The 23,713-nt window shown below is 25.1% G+C and overlaps 1 protein-coding gene across 5 annotated transcripts in view; it reads left to right on the top strand.

The window, feature by feature from the left end:
• Positions 1-23,713, top strand: part of LOC129614459 (PH and SEC7 domain-containing protein) — a 92,646-nt gene that overhangs the window by 60,433 nt on the left and 8,500 nt on the right. For 3 of the 5 annotated variants that reach the window (XM_055529049.1, XM_055529047.1, XM_055529048.1), the window contains exons 2-5: positions 19,004-19,124; positions 20,727-21,484; positions 21,552-22,616; positions 22,767-23,659. In XM_055529049.1, coding sequence (XP_055385024.1) covers positions 19,004-19,124; positions 20,727-21,484; positions 21,552-22,616; positions 22,767-23,659 — 2,837 coding nt within the window. Of the gene's footprint in view, positions 1-844; positions 858-19,003; positions 19,125-20,726; positions 21,485-21,551; positions 22,617-22,766; positions 23,660-23,713 lie in introns of those variants that run through there. The other 2 variants (XM_055529050.1, XM_055529051.1) reach the window with 2 other exon arrangements.

Here is a 23,713-nt window from a genome sequence, read left to right as displayed (position 1 = left end):
ACAATATTTTTTCTGTTTTTTTTTTAAATTTATAAACTATACATTTAAAAAATCACCCTCTTTATACTTATTATGTATTAACATTCCCATTTGAAAAATTTTATATTAATACTATATTAATAATTGTATATTAATAATTGTATACATATTAACTGTGTAGTAAATACAAACGCAGTTTCATTTTAATACGGTTTATATATGGAAAAACTAACTGAGTGTCTTTTAAAAATTATTATATTTATATCATAAATACGTATGTATAAAATTATATTTAAAAAAAATAAAAATGCAAAATAAAAAAATCTAAATTAAAATATAAGTCAATTGGAATATATCAATTATATATACATACTTATTATATAATATGTAATAATATTATTTATGACTAAATAAGAATATAAAACATGAAATAAAATAAATTAGGAGAGAAAACCAATAATTACAAAAAGTAAATAATCAAAAATTAATAATATAAAATACATAACAATACATTTATGTATAATATATTAAATTACATAGATATATAATATAATAAACGATATTATAGATTTTGTATATTTGATTCATAATTTTACATATTATTATTATATTAAATATCTACCTATACGTACATACGCATGTATAATATATAAATTCAAAAATTAATTATTTTTAAAGGATAAAGAAATGTTATTACGTTAAAGAAAATAAAAAATAATAATAATATTAATAATAATAATAGTAGAAGAATATAATAATAACAATAAAAAAATTTAAAGGACTTTTCATATACATACTTATATATAGATACTTATATATACAATTTTAAATTAAAAAGCAACATTGTGTTGGAACAAAAGGATTTTCATTATTATAAGGTAAAATATTTAAAAGGAATACTTCTCATACATGTACAAAAATGATTCTAAAGATATACATAAAACACAGTAATATAAAAATAAACGTAACTATTTTTTAGAGATAGGAAAATATTAAATAATATACACACAGTGAAAGGTCCTTTTTAAATAAAAAAACTTTTATTTTTAAATTAGGTGCTACTGTTGTTTTGAGTTTTTATGTAAGTGGCAATATTTTTGTGCATGTATATGCACGTGTCTTAAATTAGAAAATTAAAATTTTAAAATTTTCTAGTTCAAAAGTAGATCACAGTTAATCATAATCATAAAAATCACTATATTTCATATAACGTGTATAGAAAATCTATAGCCACCATACCATAAAATGAAAATTCTTCATACCATTTCAGCATGCTTTGTATTTATAACTCTATGAATTTCCAAACAAATTTATAAGTAGTTACTTCAAGTTCGGAAATGCGGTGAAAAAGGTTTTTTCTTAAATTCAGTTTAAAGAAAAACCATCAGATCTAAAAATCTGCAAATTTCAGCTATTTGGTGCTTAAAATAAAATTATGTTACTTATAACTTTATGATTTTAATTGAATTTTTTTAATTTAAAAATTTTTCAATTTAATTAATTTAATTTAAATTTAATCTTTATCTGCTTTTACATTGATATTTCTTCGTGAATTTCGTGTTTTACGATATAAGTAAATTTCAAATATTTCAGTCATAAATTTGTCATCGACTGTACTTTTAAAAATTTACTTTTTTGTTGTAAAAAATAGTATGCATCATATTTGAATAATCTACTTTGTGTACAGTTATTTTTAGATGTCAAAATTAATATTCTGATTCTTACATACATACATATTTATTTTATATGTAAAAATTAAACAAATTATATTTTAATTTTGTTGTTGATATTTTAGATAATTTTTTATGAGGGAAATCTATTTGTTCATTACGTTTTTTTAAGAACGTCACTTGAATTTCGTCTTATTTATACAGAGTGTTTTAGTTCTCATTAAAATTATTAATTATTTGTAGTAGTAAGGATGTCATGTTAATATTTTGTTGTATTTTTTTGTATAAAATGAAATTTGCGATTGTAATAATATAAAAAAGATGGGGTTGTCTTCTTATGTACTTGATTATATTTAAAATTATTTTTTTAATGCACATGAAAGATTTAAACATCACTTTGTCACAGAAGTATTTGAACCAAGAAAATTAGACTCCGGGTAAAATAACATTTTCTGTCTATATGAGATTTGTTTAAAACGAATTTAAAATTCAAAAATTCAAATATTATTTTAATTTTAGCAGAAATAATATTTTAAGCGAAATATGTATAACTTCATGTGAATGAATTAATTTAAGTAAACACACGAACAAAATTAGGTTATATCAGAAAAAATGTATTTGAATTGAATGTAATTCAAACATTTTAGGTGATCAAGAAACTCAAATTCAAAACAAATAATATAAAATTTTGATAATAAACAGAAGTTGATAACGCAAGCATACTAAAAATTTTCGAAATAATTAAATTTTTTTGTAAATTTTAAAAAAACGCAAATTGTTCAATGTCTTAATCAGTGATTATATAATTTATTTTTCAATTAAAATATAATAAAAAAAAAAATTAAAATTAAAAAACTAGTCATTGCCAAAAAAAAGCTATAATTAAACTGAATCAGATTTTAGTGTTGAGATTGGATTATAAGCGTTTACTGTGGGTAATTTTAAATTGTATAAAAATCATACGAACGGATTGATAAAGAAACTATTGGTTATGAATAAAAAATAAACAGAGTGTTGTTTGTGTATAGCCTTTTGTTTTTTTTGTTTCTTAATTAATTAAGGAGTACATAATTTTGGCTTGAATTTTACAGTAGTAATAGTAATAACCTGATTGTCTACCCCTCTTTTTTCATACGGCTAAAGATAAAATGAGTATCACATTATTATGTAATGCAATTTTTATTAGAGGATTATTTAGATAGTCGATATGTTAATTACTGATATTTTTGAAAAATTTGAAAATTTTTGCATTCAAAAATGCATTTATACTTTTTAAAGAATAATTGTTCTTAGCATATTTAGTGTTTCATAGGTTAAATGAATTTTTTTGGAACTTTCTCATCTATTGAATTTTTAAAGACAAAATTAATTGCGAACTAGCATTTTATCTCTGCAACGTAAATTCTTTCACCAGACTAACGCTATTGAAGCAATATAAAATTCCATGGCTATGTGCCCATATATTGAATATTAATTACACCTTACTTACAAAATAAGCTTTTACTTTTGTTTATTTTGATTAACTTGGTTGTATACTTAAAATATGAGTAATACACTAAGTGAGTCTTTCTTTTCCATAATTTTCCATAACTTTTTTTCAATTATTCTGAAATGAAGAGTACACTATATAAAAGGAAACTTTTCGATCGTATATTTTTCTTATTTAATATTAAAGCTTAAATTTTAAATATTTTCTGGTGTCCCTCGGTAGGTTCATCGTTTTTTATTTTCTCTTTCCATTAATTTCGTCTTTGATACAAATTTTATCCATATACAATAATAATCTTATTATTATCCTTTACATATTATGTACATACAAGTACACGTAGAGGATTTTTTCCAATCATCCTTTAATTTTATTACTGCTTGGTTGCTCAATGTTATACTTACATTCATACATACCTGCATACATATTTATGTGAATGAATATTTTAGTTCATTGCTGTTTTTTTTTCTCTTTTGTGTTTTTCTTAAAATTTATGATACTATAAAAATTTAAACTTGAATTACTTTATTTTTATACTTCAAATATTTATATAAAAATTATTATAAAAGTTTTTCATTCACCTAATGGTGGTTGTACATTTATAATTTAGTTTTAAACTTTTATTACAAAGAAATTTTTATTTTTAGAATATTATATATTATGTGAGTCTCTTGTGTTTTTTTTTTGTTTTTCTCTTTTGGCATCAATTAATAATGAAATTTTTAGTATAACAAATATTTCTCTTAATTGAATTTTTAATAATTAAAATTATTTAAAAAAAAACTAAAAATTTATGATTCGTTTTAAAAATATGTATGTATGCATGTATATGTGTATGTATATATATATGTACGTGTAATAGAAATTTATTTATGGTTTTAAATATTTAAATTTTTATTAGAAAATTTAAAATTGGAAAAATTTAAAAGAACAAATTACATTCTTACATTCCAAATTTATTCCATCACAATTAACAGAATCTTCGTAAAGAAAAAAAGTTCCTTTTGCGTTAAGAAATATTTTAATATTGTGACTAAAATGTGATAAAATTTAAATAAAAAAGTTTACTTATTGTATTGTTATGAAAATATAAGGTTTTTAAACTTACACCCTGTACAAAATCATGAAAATTCGCTTTCTTAAAAATCAAAATTTCAAGTATACCGTATTGGAATTCAATTTGTACTTCGGCTGCGAATATAAGGATGACTTTAATAATAATGACTTTAATGAAAATTTAAATTACTTACAATGCTGTAGAACTCCAATATGTAAATGTAGAAAGTTTACATAATACTTGTTTTATTTAAACTCCACTATTGTGTAATACAAATACATTTACACTAACTTAGTTATCTATTGTATAATTTTTTTCTTATAGCCTTATTTTAAGTATATTACGAATACCTAGTATAAATATTTTTTTGCAAATGCTTTGGATAATAAAATTGTATATAGTTCAACATAGTAAAGAAATAAAAAATACATGCCATACACTACTGTATAGTTTTCATTTATCAATAATTATAAAAACTCAATAAATAACATATGCCTTGAAGATTTTGAATTATAAAAAATAATGTGAAATTTTATTGGATTGGTAAAAATGAATAAATGAAATAAAACTTACAAATAATTTTCACTAAAAACAACTTGTAGTGAAAATATATATATCATTCTGTAATAAAGACAAGATTATTTTGATTTCCATTATTTGTAACACTGAAGAACCATCCCATGAACGTCCGGATGTGATTTTTTATTGCTCAAGCCATTGAATTTTCGATAAAAAGTTTAAGTATTATAATTAAAAATTTTACCTTTTTGAGAATTTAGTAAAATAATTTTTAAAAATATTTTCATAAAAACCTAAATTTTCTTGTACTAGTAAATTAATTGAAACCTATAAATTTTAAAATTTTTTTCTAATTGTTTTAATTACAAGTTTATATGTATGTATATGAGGGACAAAAAAATCTTGTACACACATATATATATGTACACATGTTTATGCTCTTCTGTAAATGTTCATTTTCAACTTACATATGATATATATATATATATACGTATATGTACATACCTATTACGTTTATTGTACACTTCCATATGTGACCACGTACAAACTGTTATTAAATTATAAATAAATAATTATAAAAAAAATATATACAGTTATATACAGTGGGATTGTAATATTTTAAATTCCAAAGTTGTGACATTTTTAAGGAAACATATTCCTAACGGCAAAATAGTGAAGTCACATAAAGAGAGTTTCTCCAAGAATTCTCAAGAGAAAGATGATAATAGATATGTTTTTAATAATGTTGTATTTTTAGTAGCAAACAAAAATCATATAAAATTTCCATTGAGAATATGTAAAATTACAGTAGACCCTATATGGCTTGATTTAGTTCTAATAATTTTAATGAGAGTTAAAACATATGTAATGTTCTTTTAACACTTTGTGTTGACTCTTATTGTTACATTATATTTTACATATCAACTTATTATATACGTATTATATAATAACACATTGAGAGTTAACACATAGTTAGTATTGTTTTACAAATTTTCTACCAGTGCCGTAGACAATAATTAGGGTAACGTACATATTTTTCTATTAAATATAAATCAATAAATTATAATACATATACTTGTTTACATACATATATTTTCATGTTATACATATTATATCCAATTTTTATACTTAGTAAGGGTTTATTTAAATAGTAAGGGTATAATTAAATTCTATAAATTTTTTAAGTTAAAGGATTTTTTTTATAATTTTATATAGTAAAATAAATACATACCTAGATATATAACCTTTGTTTTTGCACCATACTTCAATACATTTTCGTTATAACTAGATTCAATTATGTATTGATTTCATTGATTTGGGTGTATTGATTTGTAAAATAGGTCAAAAATGAAATTTTCATTCGAAATTACTACTCTTGTATATTAAAAATGAATGAAAACAATAACATTGAGCTCATGAAAAAAAAATCCTTTAAAAAGGAAATTGGCTTTTTCTTGTTGTTGTTTTTTTATGTGATAAAATAATAATTTTGAAATTATTTGAATTATAGAAATCTATGTACATACCTACATATGTATGTATGTATGTAATAAAAAAATTCAAAAATAAAATATGTTTAATAATTAAATAAAGAATAGAAATTTATTTTTATTGAGAATTGAAACATCAGTTTGGCCTACTTTTATGTACTTTAGATTCACATAGTTGAAATAAGAAAAAAAAAAAAAAAAAAAACCAGAAAACTTTTTACAGGAGAAAAATTTTGTTTTTTAAAGAAATAAATTAAATTTTTTATTTCCAAATTGGCATCGCTATATTTTTTAAAATATCCTTACCTTTTTAGTGCTTATATGTGGGTCAACAATCCAAGTACATATTTTAATAATATTTCAATAATAAATATTGTAAAAAATCACTAAATTGAAAAATTTTCCTAAACACCTGTTTAATTTATTTTTTTTTACAAATGTCTGTTTTCGTTCGAGTACCGTATTCAATAATAAGTATATGTATGTGTTTATACTTTTTTTTTTTTTACAAAATAAGTAAATGGTTCATCAGACACTTAATACCTCTTAATATTTATTTTATAAATTTCAATTGAAAATACTTCTGGTAAGTTAAAAAATATTATGCCAAAAAAAATTCTTTAAAAGTAATTTGTAATAAATTAAACTCCTCAATTTTATAATGTTGTATAAAATAAAATATGAAAACTTTACACAGGTTTGTGTAGGTAGCAAACGCAAAGGAATACAGATAAGGAAGTAAAGAAGTAAATCAAAAATATTGTCGATTCTTATTCCTCACCGGAAAAATATCTAATATTTTAGAAATATATTACTCATTACTATGGACAAATTAAATACAACTGTAATAACGTAGATATAATTATGTATGAAAAGTAAATTTTTCTTCAGAATTCTACGGCTTATTAAACTCTGTGCTAAAGAATTTTTCTTAATGTCAATTTTCCTATTTAATCAAAAAGATTTCCTAACCAATTTTGTTAATTGATACGATAATAGATAAAATATCCAGTAATTATTACAAATTTACTATAAAGTAAGGTACACAAGATGAAATTTTGGTACCAAGATAAAGATAAAGTACTTGAGTAAATTGCTTCGATATAATATTATTTGTATATTCTAATTATTTTTGTATGTATACATACCTATATTATGTTGTTTCTAATTAGAGAATTTTAGACTGGAGGATCACCTTCGAAAATTTCATTTCCGCACGGAAATAGGGTTAAATTTTGCTATAATGCAACGTATAGTTCATTTGTAGGAAATTTTTATAATGTAAAGTCTATAAAATCTACAAATAAATATTTAAAATCCTAAAGCAAATTAGTTCCATAATTTAAATGGTTTTTCTTTTAAATGATTAATTAATTGCCTGGAAATAAATATCTACTGACGTCTCTATAAAATGCTATAAAATATAATTGGGTGTGCATTTATGTATATTTTTAAAACAGTTTTACAATATATAGGATACTTAATTTTAAATTACATTGACATTTTTGTAAAAATATCATTCAATATTTTCTTATGTTTTTTCCCCTCTATACAATAAGACACAATAAACGATGGAAATTGGTATTGTTTTGATCACTTAAATTGTCATTTTATTTTTTAAATATTTTACGAGATAATCGAATATATACATAATCAATTATGTATATATAATAAAGGAATTTGGAAATTTTATGATGAATTGAGAAAAAACTATGCATACATATTTATACTATAGAGATATAAGAGACGATTCTTTATTTGACTGAAAAGTATATAGAGATTTTTGAATAATTGGTCAATCAAATTTATTCTAAAGTCGAATTATTAAGCTCAACGCGCTAATATACTGCAAATAAATCTGCTTATTTCTTTTATCAATTGATGAAACTAAAGGAAAAATATGAAAATTGCGTTCAGGTATATTTCGTTGAATTGTATAAATTGATTTGATAAAATTTATAAAATCTTTTTATATAACAAAAATGTTTTTATCAAGGTTTTTCAGATCAGATCGCAAAAAAGTCTCCTTATCTAATTTAAAATTTATAAAAATGAAAATTTTCTTTTTCCAATTTTCTATATTTTTAGCACTTTTCCAAAATAATTTTGAAAAAAATGCTTAATAGTTTCACTCTGTCCGTTCTTCTACACCTTTGGGGATAGAAAGTTGAAATTTCATATGTACATAGATCTTTACTAGAAGAATATTATTTTTTCCATCTCTACCAACTCTCAAGTTATCGTCTCCCGCAATTTGTAAAATTCGAATTTTTTGCATTTTATATATCCAAAACTGCAAGCTTTTTTAAATTTCTATAAATGCCGAAAGCTAACGGTAAATTCCATTCCATTAAAAAATATAATTATTTTTCTTAACTCACGCAATTAACTCTTCAAATCAAGCATTATGTTAACACCTCTTTAAATTTGTTTTTGTTTTATTTCAAAGAGCGCATTAATCGCACATCCTAAATATATGCCATCCTTGAAATAGTTTCGTATAGAAATGAAAGTAATTTTAATAGTGTGCTAAGAAAAAAGTGCTATATAACAAATCATTCGTTTGACCCAACTTTATTTCTTCATTTATTCACTATATTAAATTAAATAATTTATATTTACAATCTATACTACTTATTTATATGTATGCATGTACTTGCCACGAAGAAGACCTCTTTTATTTAACATTCATTTCTCAACTTAATTGAATTTTATCTATTCACTTTTAAGTTACTTTAATTGATTTGAAGACAGAATAGATTAATCAAATCATATTCCAGACATTTTTTCCAGCCTTCTTGTTTTTCTTGTTTTTTTTTTTTCACTTTCGCTATCTTTTTACAATTCTTATTCTAGTTACAACTAAAGAATTATATTTCTATATAGAAATATTCAAGTTAATTCTGTATTAATGTATATTTTTGTGTAGTATAGCTAAGTATAAAGAAACCATATGAAAAATTAATAATATTTCGCATTAAATTAGTGAATTAAAAATTACGACACTTGGAGAGTAAAGAGAAAAAATTTACTTTAAAATTTGCATTTAAATATTATTAAATTAAAATATTCCAATAAAAACTCTAAACAAAAAAATGGACTAACAATTGATCAGTACATGATATAAGTAAGAAAAGAAAATCATATGAGGTAGTATAATTTTCGAAAATAATGATACCGTTTTCAAATGTAAAAAAAATTGTTTGGTTGAAATGAAATTTATTTGATTGAAACTAGTTTTTATTCCATTGAAACGAAATTTTTTTTAATTGAAATCTTTCGTTTTTGTCCAATTATGTACTTACAATAATTTCTAATTTTAATGAGAATATAAAGCATAGAAATAGTAAAATAGCCCATTACATTGTACATAAAATAGAACTTTTGGAATAACATGTCATCAATTTGTTTCATAACATTAACACATTATGGATCATAATCTGTAAATGGGTATCGAACGTTTTTACTAATTATTTTGTATTTTTTGTATGAGATTGGTATTTTTGCGGTAATTGATATTTTATCGATTGTTGCTATTTTTAAAAACATATTTATTTCTAGATTTTGAAAAAAGTGAACTATTATTTTTATTTTTAACATTTATTTTAAAAATTAGATACATCAAATTTTAGATCACACATACATAAGCTTTTGCTTTGTGGTAATTTTTCTATAAAACTTGTCAAAATTACAAAATAATATCGGTAAATATTATTGGCCTCTGCACTGCACACAGTAATGCAGAGCCTACAACAAATATGCTTAACCCGTCACTTATCAAAATATTAATGTACATTTGTATTTTTTACTGATAATAATCTACACACTACTACACCTTGCTCAAAAATCAATTTTACCACGTTTAGTAGATGTACATATATATATATATATATATATATATGTATGAATATATATATATCTAGTATTATATATAGTTTATACACTGTTTTACTACTTTTTGTCCTTAATTAAAAATGATAAAAATTAATAAATTAATAAACAGCAATATTGTTGTTGCTGCCTTTCCTATGTTCAACATCTTTTTCCTTAGGAAAACGAATATGAAAGGAACATACACAAGAACCAATATTTAAATTATACCATCTTAAATATAGCATTAAGCAAAAAAAAAAAGATAGAAAAAAGAAAATTTGATATTATCGTAAGTGTCTACTACAGAAGATTTGTAAAGTGCATTAGTGTTGAAAAGAATTCAATTTTCCACTTATTTACTATATTATGTAACATACATATAAGTGAGTAGCTGATTCTACTTTGTTCTGCCCCATTATATAAGAAAAACAAGTATTTTCCACGTTATTACATCATCACTTTTAATCTTAAGTTATTCATATGCATATTATATATATATATATATAGATATATATAAGTATGCATGTAAAAAAATAATTATTCTTTACAAAAAAGAAAAATATAAGAAAAAATATTAATTGAACGATATTAGAGAAGTACCACATTTAAGCTCTTCAACAGATTGATTTTTTTCCTTTAATAATTTTGATAACCTAATTAAAGGTGTTGAATTAATAATGAATTAAATCCAATTACGTATAATTATGTTCTTTGATTTATAAAATATGTTGGTCGCGTCAATCGACGTGATATTATTCAAACACCTTGAGATTTTCAAAATAAAATTGATTTCGAAATTTTAAATTCTAGACTCGAAAGCAAAATACCTTTAATTACAACCCCATCACCTTAATATTTTGCAGATTTTAGGGAAACCAAGTGAAGCAAGAAGATCCCGCTGGGACACCGCAGCCATTTGCGATTTATTGTTACCCCCCCCCCCCCCCCCTTACGCTCTTATACGAATAATGCCTGCATTCCAATTATAAAACTGGAGATATTCCCAAGGGAGTTAGAAAACAATTTCCAACGGCTTAGGAAACCCTGTCCAAAACAAATGCGACGCCGAACAGACGGTACCGGACAGTCGCAAAAAATGTACACTGCGGTTTCGTCACCGTCTCCACAAAATCTGCACAGGGAGGAGCCCCATGTTTCCACCCTATTCCCTTGATACTTCGCTGGGCGATGCCCCGTGCAATTTGTACGCAATGGCATGAACCCGGTTTCTATCCATCTTCAAGATCTCTGCGATTAAATTTTCCGAGCATGATAGAAGAAACATTCCGCCGCGAATAGGTAGGTAAGCCTAGTCCCCACGGCGGAAGAAGGCAGAGCACAGAAAGGCAGCTACTACGTAAAGTAAGCTCCAGATCCCCTCCACGCCGGCACGTGGCTGACAGAATATAGGTGATTATTTAAAATTGAATTTTGCTTTGCAATTAATTATTATAAGAATTGAAACAGTCACAAACTAATTAATTTTTTATAAAGATTTATGGAAATTTTTTACATAAATTCGGTTCTGAATCTATAGATTATGTACATTTCCTCTTTTAGAATCGTAAATTCCTCATTCAGTGTTGAAATAAAAAAAAGCAGTATTTTGATAACTTAATTTATATTTAATCGGTTTTAAATTGCAAGAGCTAAATTATTAACGATTTGTTTTCGAAAATTTTCTTCTTTTATTTTTTCATTTATGAATGCAATTTTCTTTCTAAAAGGAATTACTCTTACTGAGATGTTGATACCGCCATCCTGTTCGGTTCGCAGTTCAATTTAATTGATTATATAGTATATTACATAAATCTCCATTAATCTCTTCAATATGATATTATTATCCTTGAAAACTACGTCAAGCAGTATTGATTTTTCTTGATATAATGGAATCTGTTTCTTGAAGAATTAATCTTATTAGTCCAGTTCGCAAGAACTGAATCCAATAAGGCCCGTGAAGTGAAAATGATTTTGAATTAGCGTTGTTCAATTCAAAGTTTATGCAAATTTTCTAACAGCAAACTGACTATAAATATCATAAAGTTCGCGGTATTTTCAGATAGTTTAACAGATACAAAATGGAGGAATACCCATTTTAAATTTATCATTTATATTTTAAATCATACCTATTCAAAAATTTTACTAATTTAATTTTGGAAAATTTTTCTTTGTTTATTTTATCTTTTTTTTAATTTAATTCAATTCGTTTTATGTCATTTAATTATTGCATTGCAAAATAAAATTTAATTTCTATATAGAAGATAAAATATATTTGCATTGGTAATTTGAGAAATGGTTAAATATTTCATAAAAACGATATTAATAAACAAATATTTCCACATCATTAAGTCAAAAATTTAATTAACTGTATCATACGTTTTAAGTGTCTCTTTTGCATTATTTTTTAAAAATTCATTATGCATATAGTATCAGTTTCTAAAGTTTTTTTTAAGTGTTTTGTATTCCATACTTAAAATCACCTTTATAAATTTTTTAAATAAATATTTATGCTCCATATACAGTTAAAGGCGTAAGTCTTGGATCTTTTAGCATAAAAATTTTATTTATTAAAATATTTCGGCGATGTAAATTTTATTATTTGAAAAATATTTGGTTTTTTTATATACATAATCTTCTTATGGATTTTTTAAAAGAAGACAAATAAATTAATATTTGGAACTTTCAATCAATTAGAGATTTGTTGTGTCAACTGTTGGTAGCTTCTTTGAATTAAATATTTTTTGATATTTGCTTCAAAATTAACTCACCATGTAACCATTTTCTCAACTTCTTAAATATCGATCAGTTTTTAATATGTTTTTAAATGCTTAAAATGATGACGTCTTCGCGATAGTGGACAAGGAAGATCTGGAGAATATAAACAGATGCATCAATAAATTACATAGAAACATCGAATTTACATTCGAAATTGAGGAAAATGGAGTGTTACCTTTTTTGGACATACTGGTGAAAAGAAAATCTGAAAAAATTGGATTCAAGATATATAGGAAGAAAACAACAACACAAAGATGCATTCCAAAGGATTCGTACCATTCAACGAAACATAAAATGGCGGCGTTCAACTCTATGATCCATAGAATGCTAACCACACCGATGGACAGACACGACTATAAATCAGAAGTAAACTTCATTTTGGACACGGCTGTGAAGAACGGTTATTCTACTGAACGTATTAACAAACTAATTAGGAAGAAAAAACGAAAAATTGAGCAGGAGAATATGAGCACATTGTTTAAACAGAACAGGATATTGGAAGAACAAAGAACAACATGGGCATCTTTAAGTTATGATCATCACTGTACAAACTTGATAAATAAACAATTAAGGAAACACAATATTCGGACATCGGAAACCAATAGTAAATATCAACTTAATAGTTTGTTAAATTCGGCTAAGGATAAATTGAAGATACATGAAAGATGCGGTGTGTACAAAATCAATTGTAATAATTGCGATAAATTTTACATAGGACAAACGAAGAGACCCGTTACAACAAGACTTAAGGAACATTTAAGTGAAATAAAACGTGCAAGGAGAGTAGGATTTAACCGGATTTTCGATTCTATGGTTGCAAAACACATTTATGAAACGGATCACAGAGAGAAGTTCATGAAAGCATGCAGATATACAAATCAAACAAGGACTGAACACGGACGAAGGTAACGCGGCTACTTGGCTCTTTAAATTAATTATTTGACCAGTTTTAGGGTTTAAAACAGGTATAAATTTAGTTTGTAAATAATAACAAAAAAAAATAATAAATAATCAAATTCTAGATTAAGTCAGGTATAATATTCCTAATTTTAATAGATTTAAATTTTTATTTTTTGTTGTCTTAATTAGAAGAAAATCAGCTTTGATAAAGTGCGTATGTAGTGCACGAAATATATTAGCAAAAAATAAAAAAAGTATTTTATTCCGAATAAAAGGAAGTTTTCTTTTCATACCAATAAAAAAAGAATTATATTTCGGAAAAATTATCAACCATTGAAAAAAATTTTTTGAAAATAAATTCTTTATAATAGCCGTTGAGTAACTCTAGTAAATTTTTATACAAAATTTCTAAATGAAATCAATTGTACAAAAATTCAAAATTGAATTTTTAATTTTATAATGTATTAAAATTTATACAATATACTGTATATACACTTGTATGACAAATTTTAAATACTTATTATATATTATGCCTATGTCTTTGAACGTTACTATACAGATATCATATATCAGAAAAAAAATACAATTATGACATAAACAATATACCCTCAGATAATGTTCAATGAAACATACGAACATTATTATTGAATAAATATTCTATGCATAAAATGCACTTACGATAAACGAATATATTTATGTGTACATACACACTTATAAAATCTTCATCTATTATTTGTTAAAGTATCGCAACAATTGAATTTCTAACACAAAATAATTATAAAAAAAAAAACAATAAAATAGAAATTATTTTTTTCAAGTGATTCACTTTTTCTATTTTAGAAAAAATAATAATTTTCAAACAAATAGTTCTATAAAATTTTATGAAAATAATATTTTTCATTGGATCTCCTACATATTATAATTTGTACATATTTTTATTTGTTAATTTTCAAGGAAAATTTGTATAGCCCATTAAATTTACTTATATTCCAATTTTTAATTTTTCAATATCAATATTTTTTCGAATAAAATTTTGTGGAGAATTTCTTTTCTACATCTATAAATAATAATATAATATAGAATTTAGAGTATGCAAGTAAAAATTTTGAAAAAAATTCTGTATCAAAATTAATTTAACAAAATAATTTTAATTTAATTTCAATAACAACAATTTTTTTTCCACAATAGAAAAGATTTTTTATCAAAACTTTTGTGCCGGAATATGCCAAATGGCACAATTGACATTAAAAATTCAATAATGTGAGAATTAAATTTCAGAAATTTATAATGAAGTGGAATTTTTAAAATAGACAAAAAAGTTTTTTTTTTTATAAAATTAAAATAATAAAAATTATTAATATTTGTGCTATAAATTTTTGCATAGAGAAAACAAAAAAATTTTAACAAATAGAGAAAAGAAAATAAGATTCCTGCAAAATTTTTTGAAATATTTTCGCTTAAGATCAATATTTTTGTAATTAAAAATAGTATGCTTCATCATTCTTTTTACAATTTAAATGCTGATATTTTTATGTGATGTTCCATCATTCTAAAGAGTCGACACTATTTCCAAATAAGCCGCATACACAGACTTATTTTAAATATTTATCTCATAGTAGATATACAATATTTTTTTAACAATACTTTATGACATTTGTCGATGAGTTACGGGCAATTCGATTCACTAACTTACGAATAACCACTATTTAACAATTTTGTACATTTGTGTTTTGCATTTTATATCGTTACTTTTTATAACATAATTTAAATTTTATAACATTACTTAAATTCGTTGCAAGAAAATTTTTCGTTGCTTTTTTATTTTAACTCTCAAGTACTGTGCCTAGTTTTCCTAAAACCCGTCAAAGTTTTACATTACCTAAAGAATGTTAATTTTACAATTGTAAAATTTAAGATTTTTCGACAATGACAAAAGTAAACGACTTCCAAAACTTTTCCTTCAACCTAAGCATTCTATGAATTTAACTTACATTATATTAATATATGAATGTATTACTATCAGGAATAAATGTAATAATATTGCATACAAACAAATTTACTTAATATAAAGTATCAAAAACAAATGCAGCTGCAATATTTCTAAATTTGACATTTTTAATTTTAATTTTATTTACGGAAAACAAATTTATATTTACCTAATTTTTACATTTTTTTTGTTTACTTTAACATATACATATATTGTATGTATACATATGTATATGTAGTTAAACATACATACATACGTTATTTAACAAAGTAAAATGAAAATTCAATGTCAAAGACATTTTTATTTTGATCTCAAGTGCCAAAAATATTTTAAAATAAATTTTAAGAGATGCAACGATTGTTTACTTAATTACATATGTATTCATATATATATATATATGCACATATGTAATTAATATATGTACATATATATATATATATATATATGTACATATGTAATTAATTTATATTTTTCTTATTGCAAGGCGTTGTAAATTGAGAAACAGCTGCTAAAGTTTGCATGTTAAATAAACATGCGTATATACATACAAGATGAGTCAGAAAGGTATACAACAACAATTGGTTCAGGGTGGAAAATGGGTAAAACTTTTGTTCCGGACTGGGTATGAAATTTCAAGGGTTTCCGAGTTACAGGGATTTTAACGAATTTTCACAATATTTCTATTTATCCAAATTTTTTTGATAATAACTTCCGTTCCGAAAAAGATAGGGGCTTTAAACAAATAGTTCTGAAGTGAAAGTGTGAAAATAATTTTGCATCAGTAAGGCAATGTGCAATGAGTAACTTTTTTTTTGCATGGATCAATTCTCATTTTCCATTACTTTCCGATTAAACGAAATATTTAAATAACAGAATCTTGTGCAAAACCATTTCAAATTTCAATAAATTTTTCCTGCTTCTACCATCGAATTGCTTAAAAATAGGAACAACATAGATACCAATTACATTTATGTATTTCCAACCCTATACTAGCACTGGATGGAATGACATTGTTACTTTCAGATTTATAAATTTTGAATTAAGAGTTGTCAAATCAATCAAAATATGGAAATTTTTACATTTATCCCAATCTGCACTAACTTTTATTTATTTATTATTGGTGAAATTGCAATTATATATTTCATTTAATGATTAATTATAATGTAGTTATGGAAGATACTAGTTGGAACTAACTTAAAATTTGTATTACTTATTATCTTTTTTTTTATTAATTTAACGCTGGATTTCTAAACATACATTGTCTTTAAACAGTATTTTTTATTAATACAAGCTATTTGAAAGTTTGAAATTGAATTTACGATTTCGATAAATAATAACACGATCATTATAATTTTTTTCTTTGTATATTTATAAAATTAAACATTTTAAATATTCTATACTCTATAGCTACTATTTTAAAGCATACCAAGGCCTTTATAATAATTTTCTCCGCTCATTTTCTTATGACTTCTCCACGACAATGAATTTCATAGTTAATTTATTTCTTGCAGTAAAAATCAACAATTTTTTTCAACAATCTTGGAGTAAAAATCAACAACGAAAGAAAGATTTTATTTCGCAAAATAATGTAAATTATCAATAAAAAAATTTTTCAATTTCATCGGCGGTATAAAAATCTTATAAATAATGTTCTAATGCTTTAAATATTTTTTTTGTAATTAAACTTTGGCGTCAAAACAAATAATATTTTTGATATGATACAATTTTTTCTCATTTCCTTATACGAGTCCCCTAGTCGTACTTGAATCTATTAATTATTATGAATATGTTATGTATTTGGATTGAAAATTTTATAGACATTGGAGTAGATTCTGAAAATAATATACGAAAAATTAAGATTTTTTCCTTTAATTTTAATTATAGAAATACCCTTAAACTTTCGAAAATAATTTTACAATTTGCAAAAATTACCAAAAAAATATAGGTATATGTAAAATAATTAAGTGAGTAATATTCATCACACTGTAATGAATTAAATATGATATATAAATTTATTTTCTGTAATACAATTCTTTTAAATTGTAAATTACAAAGTAATTTTTGCAAATATTAGCTATAATTACTTATAACTAAAATAAAAATATATTATAAAAAATTATATAAAAAATTATATAAAAATATGCATTTATTATTGATTAGAGTATAAGATTGGTTTAAATTAAATTAAAAATATTTTGATAAAGTGTTTATTGAATTTGAAAGTGGCAGTCCAAGTATTATTTGAAATGAAATAGAAGTTTTTAGAATAATTGATAATTTTTTTTGACAAAGCTTTCTTAATATATTCATAACAGGCGTTCTGCAAAAAAGGGCTTAAGATTCATAGAGATGTATATTTTTTAGTAAACAGCTTCGAAATGTTCCACTTTTACACTAAAGTTTCCCAAGAGAAATTTTTTCATATATTTTGAAAAGAAAATTATCAGAGAATCAGAGAAATCAGGGAAATACACTCAGAGAATTCAGAGTTTCAGAGAAATACTCTCTTAAAATAAATTTTGAATATTAAATAAATTTTAATCACACATTTGTTCAAATTTTTAGTTTGTTTTAAATATGGTAAAATTTTATAAAATGAAAATCAAAATTATTCCTTGATAAATTTACAAAAAGAATAGACTTTTGTAAGTAAAATACCTTTTTATAAAATATAAAAATTAAGAGATACATTACATCTATACATTATATCTATAGCAGTTAGCAAATTATGTACGTTTACAATCACCGCATTACAACTTTTTGCATTTGTTTAGGTGTGCAGTTCGCATTTCATTTCGCATCAAAGTTATACTATGAAGCAAAACATTTTACAAGCATCGCTATCGTTACAAAAATAAATGAATTCTTTAGTATAAACTTGGCCACGATAATAATAAGGCAAAATGATTCCTTACCAAATTTCAATTTTTCTAAAGCTCGTCTGAAAATTCCAAAACCTAACTAATCAACATCTTTTTATATTATTTTTTTTTTGTTTTTATTTATTTTTTTTATATCTATTTTCTTTTCTCGGTTATTTCTATTAAAGTTTTTGGCATATATTTTGTAGGGTTATTGCTTAACTTTGAAAAAGAAACTTTATAGAAAACATTATGAAACGTTACGAATGAACGGAAGGGGGGGGGGGGGGCTGGAGGAAGGGAAGGGGATATAGATAACATAGCAAAAAAATTGTAGCATTTTCCTTTTTTATTTATTTGTTTTTTTTTTTTTGTTTTTTAAATCTTCTTTTATTTTCATTTTCAGGTAGAAGCTGGTGATATTATTGTTAAAGTTAATGGTACTGATGTACATCGTTATACAACAAAGGAAGTTTTAAAATGTTTACGGCTTTCTGACGATTTAGTTACTTTAGAACTTAAAAGAGGTTTGTATTACAATATTTGGTAACACTGTGTTAAAAATTTAAATTTAATTCTTTAAAATTTTAAGAACGACTATCTCATTATAATGACATTTTCACATTTAGTTAACTAATTAATAAATTGGTTCATTAAATACCCTGATACAGTTTAATATACATATACATGTTATGTATATTAAACTCTGTGTAACTCTGTGTTGTATATTGACAAAAGTTGAAAATAATTTTTCTACATATCTGTTTTCTATTATTTCTTCCTAAGTCCTAAACGCATATTACATCAGAATTTAAAATTTCAAGATGGTTCAAGTTTTTTTTAATATAATATTCTTCGAGGTTACTTCATTTCAAAAAGGCCGTATGATCATTTTAAAAATCATGAATATGAACATTATAGTTTTATATATTTTAGACTATCTTATGTTTTATGGAGAATAATTACTGCTAAGAGTTGTGTGATAATTGTTGTCACACTGCTTCATATCATCTTTTATTTTTTTATATTGCGCTGAACTGAATGATCAAACTATTTTCTTAACATGATAAAATATATTTTAGAGTTAAAGAATAGTTACCATATGAACGGTAAAGCTATGAAACCTTAAGGATTTCCATCTAAAATATTTTCCATATGATTTTATTGGCCATATTGGCCATTTGATTTAGTTTTTGAAGTTGTATTACACTTTACCACTGTTTCTATCACATCCAATTTAAATATGCACTTGGCATATTTCTTATAATTTTAACATATTATAAATATAAGTTAATGATATATAAATTGTCATATATTAACTTAAAACTTAATATATCAGGTAAAATATAACAAAAGTTAAAATTTAGATTTTTCTATCAAAAGAAAGTCTATCAATATAATGGTTAGCGTTTAAAGAACTAAGTATATAGTTCGTTAATAAATCGCAATATTAATTCTATACATATATAATATACAAATTAATTTATGGGTCAAAAAGTAGAGATACTTCTATGTATGTTGTTTAGCAGAATTGTAAACTTGGGAGTTAATAATCTTGCAGAATAATCAATCGCAATTACGTTACATTTGAAGCCAACGATTTTTAATATGATAATAATACGAACATCTTTTTGAACTGACAACTTTTCGATTTATAAACAGGTGAAAGTTATTCTCTAAATAAACATGTTATTCCTGAAATTTTTTCCATTTGAGTCAGGAATTTTACCTAAGTAAACACCCGAAAATAAAATTTTTAGAAAAATATTGTCTTTTCATCTCAATTCTAACGAAAAATTAGACATTGTCACATTCTCGCTTTGATTTTACAGTTAAACATTTCGTTAAGCTAAAATCCCTTATTTATGAATGAAAGCAAAATTTTAAACTACATTGATAAAAGGTACCTTTCACAAAAAGAAAGAGGAAAAAAGGCAATAATTGATCCTCATTAATTTATGTTCGACGATTTTTGTTTCAAGACACCATGCAACGTATACACTTAAATTTGATGTATGTCTCGATGTAAACAATTATTTTATAATTTAAGAACGTAGTTGTAATTAATTAACGAATATTACTTACCACAAAACATATAAAATTTTCATTGTCTTATTTTTTACTTTTAGATCCAAACATAAAAGCTAAAATTAAAGAATATTTAGCTCGCACAAGTCATAATATACATAATTCGGATATAGAACCATTGAACTTAAATATATATGATATTAAATCATCATCAACAAAAACTCGTATTAAGGACCAACATCAACAACAGTCATCAGAAAATATAAATTTATTAAAAAAATCCCCAACATATAGTTCAAGCTCTAGTTCATCAATAGGTGGTCCACCAACAAATTTTCATCAACAACAGCAGCATCAATCACAACGTGTATTAAATTCACCGACTAATACCGATTCATTGAATCGTCCATCACGCATTCCAACTGTTGCTAAGAAAGCATCACAAAAAATAAATCAAAATCAATCACCACAGCACAAAAAACCAAAACCATCTCAAATTCCAGCAAAAGGATCAATTTCTAATGCATTAATTTCATCGCATCATCAAATTAGTAATCAACAACAGCAACCATCATTTGGTAATAATGGATATAATAGTAATAGTGAAAGAAATAATTTAATAGGTAGTAATAGTTCAACAACAACCTCAGCGAATTCAGTTAATACATTTGCCAATAATACTCAGCAGTTTCATAGCTTTTCGCAACAACAACAACAGCAACAGCAGCAACAAAACGAACCGGCCTCCCAAAGGCCGGGGAAAGCTCGGTTTGAAGCGTACATGATGACTGGTGACTTAATACTAAATATATCAAGAACTTCGCAAAGCTCTAATCTTATTGGAACACACGCTAGAAAAGTAATTTTTTTATTTTAAAATGCTTATTGTACAATTTTCAATTTTTTTTTGTTGTATTTTCTCAAAGGTGGATAGCCTAAGGGACTCCCCATCAAGGCAAAGGCCTCAACTTCAGCGGCAGCAGCATCAGCAGCAGCAACCAAATGGGGCGTTAGCGCCACGTGCATCTGGCGAGACAACACCAAGTTCATCCTCTCCTTCATTATCAGAAAGTTCAGATTCTATTAAAAATTATATAAAAAATAGGGATAAAAATAAAAATAGTGATAATAGTAACAATAGTACTAACTGCAGTAGTCAAGGTAGTAATGGTTTAAGTGATAATAAGGATGACGATTTTACACAAGAACAAACGAACAATGAAGAAGATATATTAAACGAACAAGACGAAGACGAAGAAGGTTGCGATTATGATGGCGATAACGAATATTCGCAGCAACAACAAAGTAATCATGAACAACAACATCATCATCACCATCACCATCATAGACAGGAAATAAGTTCAAAGAGACAAAACTCATTGCAACAGCATTTAATAAATAATGATGCCAACGATGATACAAGTGCCTGTGTTACATTCTCTTCCTCGTCAAACATAAATCGTGATTGCTTAGATAGCTCTTCTGTAAAAATTAATTCACAAAACCAAAAACCATCGGAAAATTTTGGTGCTGAAATAAGCGTAAATAATTCTGTATTTGGTAGCGGCGGTAGCGGGGTTTTAACTGGCGAAACTGTAAACGTCGACTCGCGTCGCCAACATAGATCTTCATCATCTTCTTCTACAATAAAAAGCGATATTGTTAGTACACCAGAAGAAACAAGTTTTTCTGTGCCAACTTCTCCTGTTTCTTTATCAACTCCATTGTTGGATAATAAAGAATCAGCAAACTCTTTGCCCACTAGCCCAGAACAAAGTGCTCCAGCTGAAATTGTAGTGCGTCGTCAACACAACGGAGTTATTGTACGTAAATGCGATTCAGCTGGTTTCAGGACAAGTAAATCGGAAGATCATCTGCAACAAGCTCAGCGTGAAGGTATTGGTGCTGTTATTCCAATTGATATAGATGAAGATGTTAATAGCTCTCTTAATACATTATTAGATACTCATCAAGATTCAGAAGGTTCACAGGTAAATCAAAACCTTAACGATTTTGCTTTGTTATAACCTTCTTTATATTCTACAATAGTTTTTACTTATTATTTTGTGTCAATTTTGTTAAAATGAAAAAATTTTCTTTTGTTTGTTCAATTTGTATTTTTGTTTTTTTTTAAATTTAAGACTTCAATTCGTGATCGTATTGTTTGGACATATAACGCTCCAGTACCACATCCTGTTAATCAATCATCGCCAAATTCTCATTCAAGTTCAATTAGTACATCTCCACAGCATACCACTGACAGCCCACAATCACCAACTTCTGTATCTAGTTCAGTAATGTCTTCGAATTCCGGTTCAAAAGGTGGACATGCAATAGGAGTTGGTGGTTACGCCACTTCAACAATCGGCGGAGCTAATCATATTCCAATAAATAATTCGAATTCCGGCACAACTGGTGCTGGATACCATTTAAGCCGAAATAGCAGTGGCAACAATCAAGCTTTAACAACAGGTGGAAATGGAACTGGATTCCTTAGTTGCCCAACCAATGGTGGTGATCAAAGTGTGTCAGAGGCTGTATCAAATATTTCAAGTCCAGATTATCAGGACGATGATAATCTTTTAAGTTCCAAGGATTTAATGGGGTTATCATTAAGTGACCCAAGTGATTCAGATTCAACAATATTGGTATCAGATGCAATGCAACGTAAACAGCAACAGGAGAAAAATGCAAGCAACAATAAGCAGGAACAACATAAATTAGTTATTCAAGTTAAAGGACTAAACAATAGTGAAGGAAGTGGAAGTAACATTCGTATGAATTCTGAACTTAAAGACTCCGAGGATGAATTAGCAACTTTGACTGAAGAACCTCCAACAGTTATACTTGGTGGCCAAGATACGAAAGAATCTTCTCCACCTGTTTCAGATGATGGTAGTGATGTTGACTCGTTACATTCATATCACTACTCGCCAAAAGCTGTCGATATGCCATCGGCAATTCGATTAGCAAAACGACTGTATTCCTTAGATGGTTTTAAGAAAAGCGATGTTTCAAGGCATCTTGGTAAAAAGTATGTACTTGTAAATAAAAAGTTTGTAAAGTTTTATTTTTAAAAAAATGATCC

The sequence above is a fragment of the Condylostylus longicornis genome, unplaced genomic scaffold, assembly GCF_029603195.1.
Source record: "Condylostylus longicornis isolate FDR11 unplaced genomic scaffold, ASM2960319v2 ptg000110l, whole genome shotgun sequence".
Taxonomy (NCBI): Eukaryota; Metazoa; Arthropoda; class Insecta; order Diptera; family Dolichopodidae; genus Condylostylus; species Condylostylus longicornis.
This window is presented reverse-complemented; position numbering and strand designations above follow the sequence as displayed.